The following is a 19,320-nucleotide window of genomic DNA, read 5'->3' on the forward strand; positions in this document are numbered from 1 at the left end:
TATATCATATATTCTAGATGTGTAGTATACTCTACCATCTAATTTTGTGTAAATACACAACAAAACAGCCTAATGATGCATTTCTCAGAACATACCCTGGTTGTTTAGCAACGTATGATATGTGGATGTTTTAGAAGCATTATTCATAGTAGCCAACCTGAAAAAACTCAGATATATCATTATGAGATGAATGGGTAAACAAAATAGGCTATGTCCATATAGCAAAGTATTATTTGTTTATAAAATGGAATGAAGTGTACTAATACCTGCTATAACTTGAATGAATCTTGAAAGGATTTTGCTAAGTGAATTAAGCCAGTCACAAAAGTCCATATATGATTTTATTCAGTGGACATCTAAAATAGAAAATAGAGTTGAGCAATACCTAAAGAATAACCAGTTTCTTTTTTGAGTTGATGAAAGTGCTCTAAAATTGATTGTGATAATAATTGCACATATCTGTGAATATATTGAAAACTATTTTATTGTATACTTTAAAGGGGGGGATTATATTTCATAAAGCTGTTTTTTTTTTTAAAAAGCACAGAGCCAAATTACTTTGTTTTTTCCCTCCTTACTTTTATTTCTGTTCTCCCTTTACTTTTATTTTTTAACATTGTGATGTATCTCTAAGTGGGGGCAAGTGTATCTGAACAAATTGTATTAAGCCAAGGATATAAATAAAAAAGCTAAGGAAATATATCAGCATTCCATGAAAACATAATAGTAAAATAGTGTACAGTAAATTATTTGCCTGTACATTGAATTATTTTTGTTTTTCAAATTTTTGCCTTGATTACTGAAGTTTTTTGTCTTTCTTAAGTAAGTGGTATTGCAAAGGTACAAAAGTTACTTTCTTCAGGATTAATATTTAATTACCTGATTCAGTTAGAGCTGAAAAGGTTTAGATAATTGTAATAAGTAATTTAAAGTTGTTCTGGTGAAATTTTTTGATTTTCTTACATCCAGTTTTAAAAATAAGATCTAGTGAGGATTACAGTGAATGTTTTAGAGTGTGTTCTTTCCTACCAGAATTGCTATGAAAGTAGTGGATAACTTTTAAATAATTTCCCCAGAAAGGGGAGAGGGCAAAAAACATGAAGACCAAAGTATGTCCTAATTTTTTAAAAAACTGGGTGTTTTATGTTATACACTTTTGAAATACTAACAGTATGTATGTTTTTTAAAATTTTATTTTAAGGATGGATAATATCTTAATTGGATAAAAGTGAGATAATAGTAAGCTGGCACTAAATGAATGCTTACTTTAGTCACTGTTAAAGAGCAGAGTGTACATTACTGTTGTAATTCTCACATCAACTTGTTCAAGTATGGGTGTGTGTATCAGACCCTCTACAGCTGACAAAACAGGAATAGAACAGATAAATAATTTGCCACCCAGGTCAGACAATCTGCAATGGCAAAGTCAGAATTTATATCAGGGCAAGTTTTGCACAGAGAAACTCTGCTCTTAAGCTTCCAAATGATTATAATAGAAATTCGTATTTTTTTTCCTTTTTCTTTTTAAACAACTTTTTTCCTAATTATTACATTATAGATACTTCGATTTTATATTTTTAAAATGGAAATTGCAATATTAGATTCTTTCCTCAAAATATATGAAGTATATAAAACTAGGATAAGGATTAATTACTAGACTTAAATCTACTTTCCTGTTATACTTTATATAGTACCCACATTTTTAAATAAGAAATAACATTCTGGGACTAGGGATGTAGCTCTGTGGTAGAGCACTTGCCTAACACACGTAAGACCTTGGGTTTGATCCCCAACACTGCCAAAAAAAATTTTCTTGAAAAACTGATACCAAGTTAGTGTTATCAGGTCTTTGGACCAGAGATTGAACCCAGAGGTGCTTTATCACTGAGCCACATTCCCAACCTTTTTTATTTTTTAATTTTGAGACAGGATCTTGCTGAGTTGCTTTGGGCCTTGCTAAGTTGCTGAGGCTGGCTTTGAACTTGATGCTCCTGCCTCAGCCTCCCAAGTTGCCAGGATTACAGATGTGCGACACCGTGCCTGGCTGTGGGTACCTATAATTTTGAAATATCTCACTATGTACTTAGCGATTGTTTATTAGGTATTTATTGTTAAGTTCAAAGGAAAAGTGTAAGGACAAATAGGATAGGATTTTTAAAAGTTTAATGTATTGAAGAGAGAGTCTGCTTACAATGAGCTGCTACTCCATACATACTAGGGTGATCATAATTTTAAAAAAAAGTATAGTAACAAGTATTGGCAAGGATATGGAGAGATTAGAATGCTCATACACTACTGGTAGAAATGTAAAGTGGTATAGCCACTTTGGGAACAGATGAGTCGTTTCTCAAATTAAATAGACTGTCCATAGGTCCCAACAATTCCACTTCTAGGGGTATATATCCCAAGGAATTGAAAAGAGGTGTTCAAACAACAATTTGTATACTAATATCACAGTAGCAAAAAGGTGGAAACAATCCAAAAGTTCATCAGCAGGTGAATAGATTTTTTTTTTAAAGTATATTCATACAATGGAAAACTATTAAACCATAAAAAGGAAACATTAATGTATAATGTCTGACATTATACATTATAACATGGTTTTAATATGGATAAACTTTGAAAACATGTTAAATAGAAGAAGAGCTGAATAGAAAAAGGCAAGACACTGTGATTCTGTTTCAATGAAATAACCAGAAAAGAGAAAATAGATTAGTAGAATCTAGAACTGTAGAGTAGGGTTGAAATGGGTAATAACTGTTTAACAGCTACTGAAGTTTATTTGGACTGATGAAAAAGTGCTGCAACAAGAGTGTGGTGATGGTTATACAACATGTGAATGTACTTAATCCTACTGGATTGAACACTTCAGAATGGTGGTTAAAACAGTAAATTTTATGTTTTGTACACAAAATTAATCACAAAATTAGAAACTAGTTTCATTTTGAAGCTTATACATTTTAAGAAATGAGAATTTGAGGTCTTGCATCCAGAGATCTCTAGTGTTCAGTGGACTTCTATTTTTATGCTGGGTCATTTTCTTTTCTTTTTTTTGGGGGGGGCGGGTACTAGGAATTGAACTCAGGAGTACTTAACCACTGAGCCGCATCCCAGCCCTATTTTGTATTTTATTTAGAGACAGGGTCTCACTGAGTTGCTTAGAGCCTCACTTTTGTTGAGTCTGGCTTTGAACTCTCGATTCTCTTGTCTCAACCTCCCTAGCTCTGGAATTACAGGTGTGTGCCACTGCGCCCACCCTCATGCTGAGTCATTTTCTTCACTGTTTCCTAAAGTGTATGTGATATGCAAGATGATTTTGGTAATAAGGATATTATTGCTTAGAGTAAGGATAAGAGAAAAAATGAACAGATTTAGAGAAGATATGTAGCAGATAATCATATAGATGAGAAGTAAATATGGCAAGATTATCATGTATTAAATCAAATGAAATTTATTCAGTGAAGTTTCTGAAATGCTGGGTAGTCTTAAATTCTAATTTTTCTGATAAGTTCAATTTAGATTGTGATCACTAAGGAATCCTTTTCATGTCTATACTTTACAGTCTGGTGATTGAAAAGGGAAAAATGATAAAATGATTTTTAGTTTGACTCTTTTGTTTGATATCCTAGCAAAAACTGATCCTAAAAGTGAAGAAGAAGAAAAGAGGCGGATTGAGGCTCGGCGAGAGAAACAAAGGCGCAGAAGAGAAAAAAACAGTGAGAAATATGGAGATGGATACAGGTTTGTTTTTAGTAGAGTTAAAAAAAAGGGGCTTATTGAAAAATAGTTTCCTAGAAAAGGCAAATACATGAATTGGAATATGAAAAAATTCTTACAAGTCAGGTGAGAAGATTTGATCAAAGATACAAAGAAATGCTTTTATTTTTTAATATTTATAGGTAATCACCAATTAGTATAAGAAAAAAGATCCTATTTATAATGGTAATCCAAAAATATAAACATCTAGAAATAACTATTTTTAAAAAGAAATACTTGTTATAATGTGAAGAAAACTATAAAGTCTTGAGTTTTGGTTATATGGAGACATTGATATTTTTGGGTGGGAAAGCTGATTATTACTGATATTTTTGGATAACAGAGCTGATTATATAAGTTCTTAGCTGGGTGTGGTGGTGCAGCCTGTAATCCTAGTGAGTGGGGTGGGCGAGGCAGGAGGATCACAAGTCTGAGGTTAGGCTGGACAACTTGGTGAGACCCTCTCAAAAATAAAAAGGACCTTGGAATATAGCTTTGAGATAGAGGGCACCTGAGTTCAAGCTCCACCACCAGCACAACATAACAAAATAATATAAGCTTTTTCTAATCCAGATCCCAAAATATTCTGAAAAAGAAGAGTAAATGAGTAAGATACTGACTTTTCTAGATATTGAGACATTAAAAGGCTGTATTAGTTAAAAAGCTTAGTGCTAGAGTGCTTCCCTAGCATGTGTAAGGCTCTGGGTTCAATCTCCAGTACCATGCACATACACAAAAAAATGGTAATAGGCAAGTTTAATCAATGTAACAGAATTAGTAGCCTATGAATAGACTGCCTTATTATGTAAGAATGTAATGTGTAATAAAAACAAAAGGATTTGATTAAACAACAAAATAATAACAAAAAAATCAGTTTAGATTCTCTTACCATTTGGAATGAATCCAAATTCCTAAAAATAATGGAAAATTACAGGAAAATCAATTGGAATATTTTAATTTGTCCAAGAAGAAATTTTTTTTTCCTTAATAAATTTGTTACTGAATAAGTTAATAAGTGAAATTTTGAACAGATTCAGCTAAGTACACACTTAAAACTTGAAAGGCAAGCAAACAGTCTTGAAAATGGAATCATGGGAAATGTCTTATTAGATAAATTAGATAATAATTACTCAATTTTTATTTTGAGAAGAGCTCTTCTTATGTTGCCCAGGCTGGTCTTAAAATCTTGGGCTCAAGTTGATCCTCCCAGTTTAGCCTCCCAAGTAGCTGAGTTCAACCTTTTATTAAAAAAAAGTATGAGAACTAAGATATCCAGTAAATAATCTGGTCAAGGAACAGCAACAGTTAATAACTTTAGGAAAAATATCGAAACTAATTTAAGTAAACAGAAAATGCAAATAATAGTATACTGTTTTACTAGTGAAGAGATAATATTTATTTGCTAACTAAGGTACAGTCAAAGGATATGTAAAATTCTGCTGCTGCCAGGTATATTGACACAGGGCTGTAATCCAAGCTACTGAGGCAGAGGGATTGCAAATTTGAGGTTATGCTTAGTAACTTAGTGGGTGTTTTAGTCACTGTTTCACTGCTGTGACTGGAAGATCTGACCAGAACAAGTGTAGAGGAGGAAAAGTTTATTTGAGGACTCACAGTTTCAGAAATCTTAGTCCACAAACGGCTGGCTCCATTCCTTGGGGCTCGAGATGAGGCTGAACATCATGATGGGAGAAGGTGGCGTAGAGAAGCAGCTCACATCATGGTGATCAGGAAGCAGAAGGAGACTCCACTTGCCAGATACAAATTATATCCAAAGCCATGCCTCAGTTCCCACCTCCTCCAGCCACACCCTACCAACTCGTTACCACTCACTTAATCCCTACCAGGGGATTAAGTCACTGATTGTGTTAAGGCTTTTACAACCCCATCATTTCTCCTCTGAATCTTCTTGCCTTGTCTCACCTGTGAGCTTTTGGGGGCCACCTTACATCCAATCTATAACAGTGGGATCCTATCTTACAAAGTGTAGAATGCTTGCCTAGAATACACAAGATTCTAGGTTCAATACCCAGTACTGAAAAAAAATCTGGTGACCATATAATGTTGTTACCATTGGAAAGCAATTTCTTTGTCTTAAATTTCTCTGTACCTATTAACTTTTTCAAGAAAATAATGTAAAAACATAGTGTAGTCTGCACAGATGCCCATTGCAACATTTTCTGTAATAGCTCTAAACAGGAAACAAAACCAACTCTAGGCTGGCATTGTGGCTCAGCAGTAGAGTCTTTGCCTAGCATGTGTGAGGCACTGGGTTCGATTCTCAGCACCACATATGAATCAATAAATAAAATAGGTTCATCAACAACTAAAAAAATTAAAAAAAAAAAAAAACAAAAAAAAAAACCAACTCTAGAAAGTGAACAGGTAGATGGAAGTTTGGACAGATTCCTTTTTTGAATCTTAAAAATGAAGATAATAAAATTTGTAATAACATGGAGAAAAATGCAGGCTAAATAGAAAAATACATATTTAAAATGCAAATTCTGTATTGGAGAAAGGGGCCACATCCAAGAGTAAAATGTCCTAGAAAGTTTTTCAAAAGGATTATCATTGATATTTTTTCCATCATTTTCTCTGTAGTCTTCTCAGGTACTATTTATGCTAGGATATAAAATTTGCAAAGTAAATTTAGTATTTTTTCCCATTTAGAATAAATATACTTTTGTTCTTTAAATGTTAACTTTGTGTAGCAAGAAGTGTTTCACATAATTTTCTGGGTAGCCGAGATTTACTCTAAAGATAAAATTTAGAATTTGAAAACCTTTTAGTAGAGATCCTTTTTTAAAGTGTGAGTTCCTTCCATTTTAAACAGGCAACTCTTTGTTATTACTTGATCTTTATATATTTGTTTTATTTATGTAAAATGTAGTAAAAGAAAATTCAGTTATATCTGAATTCCCAGATTATTATTTTGTTTGTTTTTTATTTTAGTCTCAATTATACTTGTATATTCTTTGTATCTAGTTTTAATAGCCTATTCTTTTTTGATTTGTTGCTTCTGGGATTTGTTATTGGGATTTGAGTAATAATCGGATCAACCTTATTAAGAATTAATCCATAAAAAGAAGTTCTGCTTTTAAGAGGATTGCTGTTTTGGGTACTTGCAAATGTCTTTTCCACTCCTCATTTCTTGTAATTCCTTCTTGTGGCAGAGTTAATGGGCATAGTTACTTTAGTGTGGAAATGAATTAAAGTCAATACTTTATATCAAATGTATAGGAGTCAAAAGATGATTTTGCATTATAAGATTAATTTTTATGTTTAATTATCCTATGAGTAGTTTTCCCATTAAATTATAGATTTGAATATGATACAACCATGTTAATATAATAGGTGTTGTGATTTGGAGAGAATGAAAGAACTGAACTTTGTTTAGTTATTTTCTTCATAACTCTAAATAAAAACCTGATGATATAACCAATAGAATGTCAGTTCACTGAAGTTGTCATATTAGGATAAGAACCCTTTAAAATAACTCCAAATTATTTTAATTTACCAGAGCAGTTTTTCTTTGAGTTAGAAGTGTTAGAGATTGACTGTAAATGATTGCTATCCTTATGATATGTTCCTTTGATTACTTGAATGTTCTTAATATAAAAAAGAAGAAGGAAAGGTGACTGAATACCTGGTTAAGGGAAACTAGGAATTAAGGGATAGATGTGTGAGATATGTATACAAATAACAGTATGTGGTGCAGATTGCAGGAAGAGAGATACAAGGTAGTCTTATGAGAGAGAACTTGTAAATAAGAGTGCGGGTGAATCAGGGAACGATACTTTATGGAAGTGGTATTTGAACTAATCTAGAAATGGTAGAATTGCAGGTGCTATGAGAGGCAGCGTAGGTGCTTGGCTTAAGATAAAAGCAAAGAATAGTGTGGGTTCTTTTAAAATATTCAGAAAATGAAGAACTATAGAGATTTAAGTGAGTGCAGTAGGGCAAAAGGTATAATGTAATTTAAACATTTAGTGAAGACATACTACTGTGTCCTAGATACTATTAAAGGTATGTAAAGTCAAAAAGAGATTAGGCATCTGAAAGCATTTTGACTTTGTTTTTTTGATCAATAAGGAGCCATTGAAGCATTTGAGCAGTAACTGTGGTTATTACCTAGATTAGAAAGTAATAATAATTGAACAATTGCTGTTTTAAGGACTTCATATGTAGTGATTTTTCTTTTTTTAATCCTCATGGCATCTCTGTGAAGAATCTTATTAAGATCAGAAAACTGAGCCAGAGAAGTTAAATCATTTGCCCAATCTCACATAAGGTAGCCAGGATATAAACCCAGCAGCTTGCTCCAGAGCCCATAGTATGAACCAGGAAAATAAATCTAAAGCAGTGGTGCAGGGAATTAATTGGAAAATGAAGATTGTGGTCAGAAACCATTTTGGAGACTATTGACATAATTCAAGGAAAAAGAAATAACATATAATAAAGTAAAACAATTAATGGGGAAATTTATTTTGGGATGGCTCTTCGGCTTACAAATATATGTGTTTGTCTAGTCCAGGCCTGTTGTTTGCCCTGAAGTGTCCATTAGTGAGTAGAACTTGATCACCTAAGAGCGCCATGGGAATGAGTCTAGTTTGCTACCTGGCTTTGTTGATGATACAAATGTAAAATAAGTTGTAGAGCTTTGGAATTTGATAGTCCTCTGTTTGCTTTGGCCTTGAAGTTGTATAAACTCCAAGGTGGGCTGAAATGAAAAGTGGAATAATAATTTTTGTCCAACTAGGTAATGAAATACTATATTTTTCTGACTTAAGTTAAATTCAAGCAAGTTATAAAATGGAAGACATTATTTATGCTGATAAAGTTAGTTTCAATGGTTTATTCTCTGAGAAAATAAGGTACTATTTAAAAAAAAAACCCTTTTTTTCCTCAGAATGGCATTTACATGCTCATTTTGTAAATTTCGAACATTTGAAGAAAAAGATATTGAATTGCATCTGGAAAGTTCTTCACACCAAGAAACATTAGATCATATTCAGAAACAAACCAAATTTGACAAAGTAGTTATGGAGTTCTTGCATGTAAGTAGCTGTTTTTGAGGTGAGAAGCACTTTATTGGATCTGAATTATCTTATTTCTTTTTTTATAGTTTCCCATTCTGTTTCAAAAAATTTAATAATTAACTTTATTGAAAGAAAGCTAATAAAATTAACCCAGTATTAGATGTGAATTCTTCTGTAGTAGAGTTTGGATTTGGTATTTGGAAAACCATTTTACATTTCTCATAGGAGTTCCTGGCAGAGGTGTCAGGAAAATAATTCCTTTAACAACTGTTTGTTCATGTAGATTCAGCTGTCATCCCACTTAGAGTCTACTGTGTACCTGGGGTTATGTGGTTGGCACTTTAATTCATTATTTTGGTTGAATCTCATAGCACTCATTTTTATCATACTTGAAAGATCATGCTCAGAGCAGCTAAGTGATCCTGTTAGAAGCAAAGAACCTCGTTGTTTTAGTCAGCTTTTTTCATTGCTATGACCCAAAATCCTGACAAGTACAATTAGAGGAGGAAAAGTTTATTTTTGGGCTCCCAGTTTCAAAGGTCTCAGTCCATAGACAGCTGGCACCATCCTTGGGGCTAGAGGTGAGGCAGAACATCATGGCAGAAGAGTGTGGTGGAGGAAAGTGACTTAGGGCATCACACCAGGAAGTAGAGGGAGCTCCGCTCAACACAACAAAATATATACCCCAAAGGCACGCCCCCAGGGTCCCACCTCCTCTAGCCACACCCTACCTTCTACAGTTACCACCCAGTTAATCTCTGTTGGGGATCAGGACTCTCATAACCCAATCATTGCACCTCTAAACTTTTCTTGCATTGTCTCACACATGAGCTTTTGGGGAACACCTTTCATCCAAACCATAACACTGATGCTGTTTGGTATCCTTTGTATTATCAGCATGTGGTCATGCATTTGTTTTTCTTGAATTTCTATGAAAGAGGCTGTCAGGCACTGAAAACCACAGATACTACTCTTAATGTACTAACCATTATTGGAACTAGAACATACTGGCAGATAAACAGATGGTACATTTAAGAATAAATAGCAAGAGTACAGAAGTACACCAGGGGCTTGGAGAAAAGAAAGGTAATTGGGACCAGGAATGCAAAAAGAAACTTGAGCTGAACTGCTAATTGTACAGAAAACAGATTTAGACAAGTTGAAATATAGTGATCATTCAGACTTTGCAGAATTGTGTCCCTTAATTAAAATTTCTTTTCTTAATGGGTAAATGCAATGTTAGTGTGCATTTACCTAAGAAGCCCTCTTGACTAGTTTAACTCTCTGATCTTTTTCTGTGTGTGTAAAGTACAATTTGAAAAGTCAATACTTTTTGTAGTTTTCTAGTATTTTATGATTGCCTGTTCACTTAAATTATAAACTACTTGAGAATAGGTATTAGTTCTTATAGAGCAGGTGTCATGTCTTCCATAGGATGAGCCTGGTGCTGAGCATACTCTAAGTGCTCATTGAAAACTGAATTCCATTATTTTCTAGGAATGCATGGTGAATAAATTCAAGAAAACATCTATTCGTAAGCAACAGACAAATAATCAAACAGAGGTCATCAAAATAATTGAAAAAGATGTTATGGAAGGTAAGTAGGCAAATTGTTTTAGGAAATTTACAAGTATATTTAATATAACTTTTTAGCATAAATGATAGCCCTCCTCCAGAGTGATAATTTGCTTGCCTCTGGGTGGGTTATCAGAAATGAACTCTTTTGACTTCCTGTTCCCGTGCTTACAAATTTATCATTACTTACAGTTGCTTCCTTTAGTTCAGAGGAAAATTCATCTTTTCCTTTAATTCCTTCTAAACTCTGACTTATTCATCCAATGGCCTACCGACATCTCCTCAACAGTCAGACAAAATCAGTGTATCCAAAAAATTTTATCATTTCTTTCTACATATGCCCCCTGCAAAGAAAACAAAACAACAAAACTCATTGAGTCTTGGAGCAAGACTTTCAGGGTTTGAATCCTGGTTCAGTATATAACAAGTAAATTTTACTTATCTTGAAAAGTAGCCCCACCATCTACCAAAACCAGAATTGTGGAGTTAATTTAAGACTTTTTCCTTTCTGTATTTGTAGTACTGTTTCTTATGGGTTCTATCTTAAATATTTACCAAGTCTGTTCCTTTACCTCTCCTTTAGATTTTGCCTTTATTCAAATCCTTACCTGTTCTCTTGACAGTTGTAGTATTTTCCTAACTAGTTTTCTTCCAGTCTTATTTCTAATTCTACTATATAATCTCATTACTTCAGAAAATTGCAGTGGCTCACCATTCTCTACACATTATAAAGTTCAAATTCCTAGATACCACATAAAAAGATCTTTTAAACCTAGGCCCTCTTTGTTTTTCCTATTCTTATCTTTTGTCCCTTCATTATTCTCTCTGTCCCAGTTGTACTGAATTGCTTGCAGTTCTTAGAAAGTGCTATTTTCTGCATGGTTAGCAGGGAATCCACCACTTATTGATCCTGCTTATGATTTTGTTTATGACTTATGTTCTCTTTTCCACTTATTTGTAATCCCTGACCAAATCAGATTTGATGCTGGAACCAAAAAGAAAAATAGTATTTACATGTTATTACTAAGGTACTGATTAAGAATTATATTTAAAATTTTAGTAAAAATAATTAAAATGCATCTTGAGCATATACACACAGAATATCCCTTGCATATATTTACCCCTTTCCCTGAAATAAATCCTTATCTAAAAAAGTTTTTTCTCCTTAAGAATCAAATTTTGACATCTTTCTCCCTTTTCCTACCCATCCACATTTATAATCATTGCAGTTCTTATTTTATTATAAAATCAACCTTTTTTTTTTTTTTTTTGGGAGTTAGACAGACTTATAGGTCTCAGAGCATGAGTATGTATAACACGATTAGAAAATACAGTGTAATTACACCTAAAAATTTTAACCAGTTATCTACATATTTAAAAAATCCATGTAGATTTATGAGATGTGTTAAAAATCTCAACATAAACCTATCTGTTCTGATCCTTCTTGTGGAAAAGGGGGTATAAATGATTATTAAAACTAAGCAATAAAATCTTGATTTGTCAGAAAAAAAGAAGATATCAGTTCTTTAATGATAGGATTTGTTTTGTAGGTGTTACCGCAGATGATCACATGATGAAAGTAGAGACTGTTCATTGCAGTGCTTGCAGTGTATATATTCCTGCTTTACATAGTTCAGTTCAGCAGCACTTAAAATCTCCCGATCATATCAAAGGGAAACAGGTAAGTTTTGATCTATCTTAAAATTCTTGAATCTCTTAATCCTTTATTATCTTTTGGCCATTGTTTTATAGCAACCTACTTGCATAAAATCCCATTAATCTCAAATGTGAATAATTGAAAGTATACTTACAGAAGCAGTGTTGTATAATGGTTATGACTGTGGGCTCTGGAGCAAGACTTTCAGCGTTTGAATCCTGGTTCAGTGTATAACAAGTAAATTAATCTTTCTAAGTTTCCTTAGAAATATAAGGAACTTGAAGGGATAATGATTCTTCTCATAAAATTGCTTAAAGATCAAATAAATTAAAACATCTAAGGTAATTAAAATGGTGTCTGGTTACAGTAAGCATTGAGAAAATCATAACTGTTGTTGATCCATTGTGGTTTTTTTTTTTTAAAGTTGATGCAAAATGATTTTGTGGGTGTATGCATATGATTCAGAACAAAAACAAGATTCAAGATTATAACCGATAACACAAGTAAATTTAAAAATTAAGATTACCAGTTACTATCTATTGTTACGTTTTTTAAGGAGAATATTCTGGAAAATTTACTGTTTTCTTTTTGATTAGCATATTTCTGCTCCATATTTGCTGTTTTTTTTTTTTTTGGTTAGATTTACTTCAAACAACATAAATGTTAATGTAGGAAATTAGTTCACTTGAAAGTTAGATTTAAAGATTTACATATTCAAGCTCTTAAGTTTTAAATAGAAGATACCTGTCTCTTAAATTCATATTTTGTATTGACGTGAACTTCATTTAACTCAGACTTCTATATGCAGTTTGAGCACATAATAATCTTTTCTTAATCTTTGCTCTTTTTTTCCTCTTGATAATTTCTTTGACACTTTTTGGCAACTAAACATTTCATATTATTGCCTTTCCTTCTCTGTATAATACATTATTGTGATAACTGTAGCCTAGAGGAAGACTAATTAATTATTCTTGCAGTATGAAAAAAATACTCTTTCATAGTAAGTGGGGAGGGGGATGGGAGGAAAGGAGTGGAGGAGGTTCAATGGACTGGACAAGGAGGAGTTGGGGGAAGGGAGGGAGGATGGGAATGGGAAAGAGTAGAATGAGTTGGACATAACTTCCATATATGAAACAGTGTAACTCCATCATGTACTACCCCAATAATGGGAAATTATACTCCATAAATGTATGGTATGTCAAAATACATTCTACTATCATGTATAACTAAAAAGAACAAGTAAAGAATTTTAAAAAATTCTTTCCTTTTCGATAACATGAAAATTAGTATTTGGGAACTGAGAGATGGTTTAGAAAAGAAAGAAAGCAATTGTCTAGTATATCTAGATTTATAGTGTTTAGGGACTGTGTTTTTATTGAAACTGATTGACTTAAGATTCTTCATTGTTTTAATCGATAGTGTGATTTAGATTATGATCACAGTAGCTATTGCTCTATAGCTTAATTTGCCATAGAGAAATCATTTACATCTAAGGATTTGAGCATAAAATGTTGTTTTAGTTATACAAACACTTTTCATGGCATGACTTTCTAACTCTCAAAATGTGTTCTGTTTTTCATAGGCTTACAAGGAACAAATAAAAAGAGAGAGTGTCTTGACTGCCACAAGCATTTTAAATAATCCAATAGTGAAGGCACGGTATGAACGTTTTGTTAAGGTAAGATTTGGGGGCAAAAGCTTCTTAGGAAATACGGTAGTATCACAGTAATTAAAAGTGACACAGCAGCAACTTTTTGTGATATTTAAATATAGTATAAATTGGGTGCCCCTGGCCTGCTTCACTACTCATGGTTTTTTTTCATATATTACTGCTTGACTCCTTTACATAAAATTTCTTTGAATAGTTATTGTACCAACAAGGATTTACATATACTGTTTTTAGGAAATTAATAAGTGTAAATTTTAGAGATTAGTTTTTGAGTATTTACAAAATTTTTAAAATCATTCTGTACTAATGAGAGCTGTTATATTGAAGATTTACAAAAGTCTGTTACTTGCATTTAGTAAACCTTTATAGATTAAAAAAGTTTATTTTGGCTTTTATGGTGATTCATAGCTACTTTGTGAAAAAGCTTGACGTATTAATGGCTATTAACCCTCATCAAGTGACTTCCAAGCCGAATAATCTCAGTTCTTTTGGCTAATTCCTGAAGGACCATTTTCTGATTCATTAATCATGCTTGTCACTATTCATTACATTTCTGATGCTCTTAAATAAAGAAAAGGCAGCTGTGAATTGAAATCTTAATTTTTTGGTAGGTATGGCATCAAAAAGATAGAAGCTTAAAAAGATAATAGCTCACATAGGAAAAATTAATTTTTTTATCCTTGCTTTATAACTTTCAAGAAGTTAGTGATTTCCATTGTTGTAGGAAAGTAATTTCTAATGAAGGAAGAATATAAACTAGGAATTTCTATGTAGATAGAGTTTTCAGGCTGCCTACTTGAGTCACTTCATGAAATGGGAGACATAACTGGTGGGAATTATTTTGCTTTTGTGCATATTGTGGAGAAAACACCTGAACTGAAGAGATCTCTAGAACCTCAAATATGATCTCTAGACCAGCATTCTTGGCATCACCTGGGAGCTCAATAGAATGCAGAATTTTAGATCATATTCATGCCTACCGAGTAAGAATCTTCATTTAGCAAGACCCCCATTTTAGTCATATGCATGTTAAAATTCAAGAATCATTAGAGTCACATTCTTAGTGATTTGCCTTTGTTTAGCATTCCTGTCTGCTCTTTTCCTTGTCATTCTTGAGAACATCCTCTGCTCATTATCAGCTTTTATCATGGCTTAAACCTCTTTCATCTTCAGTTGCTCTCGGCCTGACGAAAATACCCTTTTAAATCTTTGACCCTGTCAAGATAAGCAGTTCGTCAGTTTATTTTCCAGTTATATTGTTGTGTTCTATCTTCACTTCCTTCCCTGGACATTCATAGTCAACCATTTCAACAAGTAACAGTGTCTTATTTGTTCTTCAACCATTTACCAGTTGCTGCATTAAGCCACCTCTAGTTAGTTTACTAAAATGATATCATGGAGCTTGCTATAGTGGTGTGCATCTGTAGTTCCAGCTATTCAGGAAGTCGAGACAGGAGGATCACTTGAGCCCAGGTGTTCAAGGCCAGCCTGGGCAATATAACAAGACTCTGCCTAAAAAAAAAAGAAAAGAAAAAAAAAACCCAAAAAAACAAAAACAAAAATAACCATGGAATTGTGCCAGTCCTGTTTTCCAGTTTTTCACTCAGTAATTTTACATATTAATTATCAATATTGTATCTTCTATAGTGACCTTTCCAAACCATTTCCAGTCTTCACATGTTCCATATTTCATCTTTATTTCCCTCACTTCCATGTTCTTTTCTCTTTGTCAGGGACATAGAGAATATTAGAAATGAGTTTATGCATTAGATTTATGTACCTTTTCCTCATCTTCCTTGTTAAAATATTCTTTTTTGACCTTCATTTGTCTTCTTATTTTATTATTATCTCTTTCCTTACTTGAATCTGATTTTCATCCTTGCTCATTATTGTTTATTTTCTATTTTTCCAACCAGACATCCTTATGAGTTCCCCAAACTAAAAATGACTTTACTTTTCCTGGACTTTGGCCCTCCCCATATTCGTGTTAGTGTCTCTTCTCATCTCACTGTACTTGAGAACATTTTATTTCGTGTTGTGCTCTTTACTTCTTATCACTCTTTAACTAAGTAGTTCTTACTAGGAAGAGTGAAATCAGAATCACTTATGAGGCTATGATCAAGTATAAAGTTGCCAAGGCCTTTTTTTCAGATCTTCTGAATTAGGGTTTCCTCAGACTTTTCAGATTAACATTTTATGAAATGCTTCTCAAATATACAGGTTATCTTCCACCCTGGAAATTTTTGGTTCAGGAGGTCTAATACTGATTCAGGAGATAGTGTTTTTAGTAAGAGTTCTAGTACTTGACTCAATTAAAATCTAAGTGTGGACCACGACCTTTGGTTTTTGTGAATTTCACAGGGAATTGTGAAGATTGATTCTTTAAAAATTTGCTCTTCAAACTCCTGTGTGTGTGTGGGTGTGTGGGTGTGCACGCTTGTGCGTGTGCACGTGTGTCTGTTTGGTGCTAGAGGTTGAACCATGGGGCCTTGTGCGTGTTAGGCAAGTGCTCATTTCTAGCTGTCTACCACTGAGCCACATTGAGCCACATCTTCATCCCTATGTTATACATTTGAAACTGCTTCTCCTAAGATTATTAGTGACCCAATTATTGAATCTAGTGGCTTTTAAAAAATTAACATGCTGTGGTTTATTTTAAACGTGGAAAAGCAAATATTTGGGAACCCTCATTGAACTTTAATAATGATTGAACTTCTGGATGTTTTTTGTTCCTTTTTCACTTTTATCTGTGTTCATCTTTTGGCATTGCTGATCTATCACAATTTTTTTCGAAACCCTTTTGGCAGATAATATTTTACCATCCTGAGTTCTTCTGTACTGAATGGTCCCTCTTCTGACCTCTACCCCCACATATAGCATTTTCATACTCTCCCTCTCTTTTGAGTTGCAAATTTACAACTGCTTGCTCCCAGTTCTCTTCTCCCCCCCAATTTACATATTCTTTTACATTTCTCTTTTCTGGATTATTAGTGTAGCCCCTTCATTAATATTCTTTTTTCATTTTTCTTCTATTTTTTGACGCTCGGGATTGAACACAAGGCCTCCTAAGCACATGTTCTTCTACTGAGTTTTACTCAAAACCCCAGTATTTCTTCTTACTACGTCTTGTACATTCCTATCTGGGGATTAGTCCTAATACTTTCCTGTTTAATAACTTTTACTGCCTCTCCCATTTCTTACTATATTTAATATATAGTCTTCTAATATAGTCCAATTTATATGAAGTTTGACCCAGGTATATAAATTATTAAAATAAAATTGTACCTATGAATGTTTACCGAATTAAAGACTTTTTTATTTTTAATGACCTGTGCTTCTTTTTTCCTTATATTTTTTTCCTAGTTATAGATGGACACAATACTTTGTTTTATTTATTTGTTTTTATGTGGTGCTGAGGATCCAACCCAGTGCCTCATAGATGGTAGGCAAGTGCTCTGTTACTGAACCACAACCCCAGCCCTCCTTTTTGTTTTTGTTCATTTATTTGAATAAATTTTTCATTGGTACATTATAACTATACACAATAGTGGGTATCTCTTTTTTAAAGTGGAAAGAAAATATGATATCTATTAAGTAAAACAAGGTACCTGATTTTCATTTGAATTTTAAAAAGACCCTACAACAGTAGTAGGTGAATAATTATTTAATATGCAATAATATGTATCCTCTGTTTCTACCAAAACCTGCATATTTGCCTTTGTCTTTCATGCATGATTTTAGAAATTCAGTTAAGAAGAAAATATGGCTTTTAATTACTTTAGTTTGTTACTTTAGTTTATAAAAGAATGATTTAAATACGAAGTTCTGAAATAGGTTCAAACAAATATTTAATGAATTTGTCATAAGTGAAGAAACTACAGATATTATTTTTTCATGATAATAGCAAATAAAAATTTCACTGATAGAAGAAAAATGTGCTGATACTAAAAGCCATTGCTCATATTTTTAGGGTGAGAATCCTTTTGAAATTCAAGATCATTCTCAGGATCAGCAAATAGAAGGAGATGAAGAGGATGAAGAAAAGATTGATGAACCCATTGAAGAAGAGGAGGATGAAGAGGAAGAAGAAGAAGCAGAGGAAGTGGGGGAAGCAGAGGAAGTGGAAGAAGTAGAGGATGTGGGAGAAGGTGGAGGAATAGAGGGAGAGGGGGATGTAGAGGGAGGGGAGGAAATAGGGGCAGTGGGGGAAGATGGGGCAGTAGGGGAAGTTGAGGGAGCCACAGAAGTAGAAGAAGTGGAGGAAGAGGCAAAGGAAGAACCTGTCGACTTCCCTGTTGAACAACCTGAAGAAAATTAAATATAAGGTATTAGATTGAAAAGGAGCTTTAAATTTTTGTCCTAATATGAAAAAGGGTAAGAATTTTAATAGCTTAAAATATGAATTAACATCCATGTTGCATGCATTCCACACATTAAAATTTGTTTTATATAATTTCTACACGTTTGGCATTTGTTTAATAAAATCAAAGTAAGACTAATTTAGTTTTTATAGCTATTAAACTTAGATCTGATAAAATTGTTTGTATAATTTTTAAGCTTAATTTTTATTACTTTATTGGTGTTAAGGATAATAGATGTGTATTATTAGTATATCTATTCTAATCATTTGAACTTAAAAGCTGCTCTTGGGAGTGAATTTTCAAGTGTGCGTTAATTTTTTGAATACTTACCCTAGAAGAGATAAATTGGGCAAGTATTTTGTGCTCTGTGTATTTTTTTACTGCATTGGACATTGACTAGTATTTTGCGTTAAGATAGCTTAAAAGCTTTTTGTGTACATGTTTCCCTTTATAGTAATAAAATGTTTTTTTACAAAAACTTTCTCTCTGGATTAGCAATTTAAATGAATCAGTTTATCAGTTAAATTAGTATCTAAAATTAGTATTTGCCTTAATGTATCAGTTCAGCTTGCAAGGATTTCAAGATGATTGAGAAGACTTGAATTAAAGAAAAATATTTCTCAATCATATTTTTAAAAAGTGTCACTAAAGTATATTTTTAAACACATTACAAAGAGAGGTCAGTCTGTAACTGACATTGTTTATACTTGTTTTAGTTTGTTCCTTTTGTCTCTGCCTGTGTCAAATCTTGAAATCTTCCTGAAAATACATTTGAATGCAAGTAAGTTTGCCAGTTCTTTTGTCATGTCTGTTTTTGCCTGAAGAACCAAGAAGCAATCTTCTTTAAAAAAAAAACAAAAAAACAAAAAAAACCCCAAATAACCAACTTTCTCTTTCATATATTTCTCTTTTTAACTTACGTTTTATATACCTACATATTCCATAAGAGAACATGAAACTAATAGATGATCTACTCTTAAGTCATTTATTTTCAAATGACAGTGTATATATGTCACTGAAAATCAGTGCTCTTAAAAATCTTATGAATCTTTTGTGAACATGAATTCAAAGAGAAGCATCTTTAAATCTTTATTCTGGGTTCTTTTGAGGAGCTATCAAAAAATTAGCTTTTCAAAATTTTGACACAGTTGTATAAATGTACCATGTATTAAATAATAAGACATTGAATAGATGAATGTATGGGCATTTGTAGAATTTCACAGATAATTACTCTTTTTGTATAAATCAAGGCTTTTAAAACTA

The 19,320-nt window shown here is 32.9% G+C and overlaps 1 protein-coding gene across 4 annotated transcripts in view; it reads left to right on the forward strand.

Annotated features, from left to right (window-relative positions):
- Window positions 1-19,320, forward strand: part of ZNF326 (zinc finger protein 326) — a 35,231-nt gene extending 15,911 nt beyond the window's left edge. For all 4 annotated transcript variants that reach the window (XM_079151297.1, XM_079151296.1, XM_079151299.1 and 1 more), the window contains 6 exons: window positions 3,630-3,741; window positions 8,666-8,813; window positions 10,293-10,392; window positions 11,921-12,051; window positions 13,610-13,705; window positions 17,667-19,320. In XM_079151297.1, coding sequence (XP_079007423.1) covers window positions 3,630-3,741; window positions 8,666-8,813; window positions 10,293-10,392; window positions 11,921-12,051; window positions 13,610-13,705; window positions 17,667-18,014 — 935 coding nt within the window. In that variant the 3' untranslated portion in view covers window positions 18,015-19,320. The remainder of the gene's footprint in view (window positions 1-3,629; window positions 3,742-8,665; window positions 8,814-10,292; window positions 10,393-11,920; window positions 12,052-13,609; window positions 13,706-17,666) is intronic.

Source organism: Sciurus vulgaris (genome assembly GCF_902686455.1).
Source record: "Sciurus vulgaris genome assembly, chromosome: 1".
NCBI classification, from domain to species: domain Eukaryota; kingdom Metazoa; phylum Chordata; class Mammalia; order Rodentia; family Sciuridae; genus Sciurus; species Sciurus vulgaris.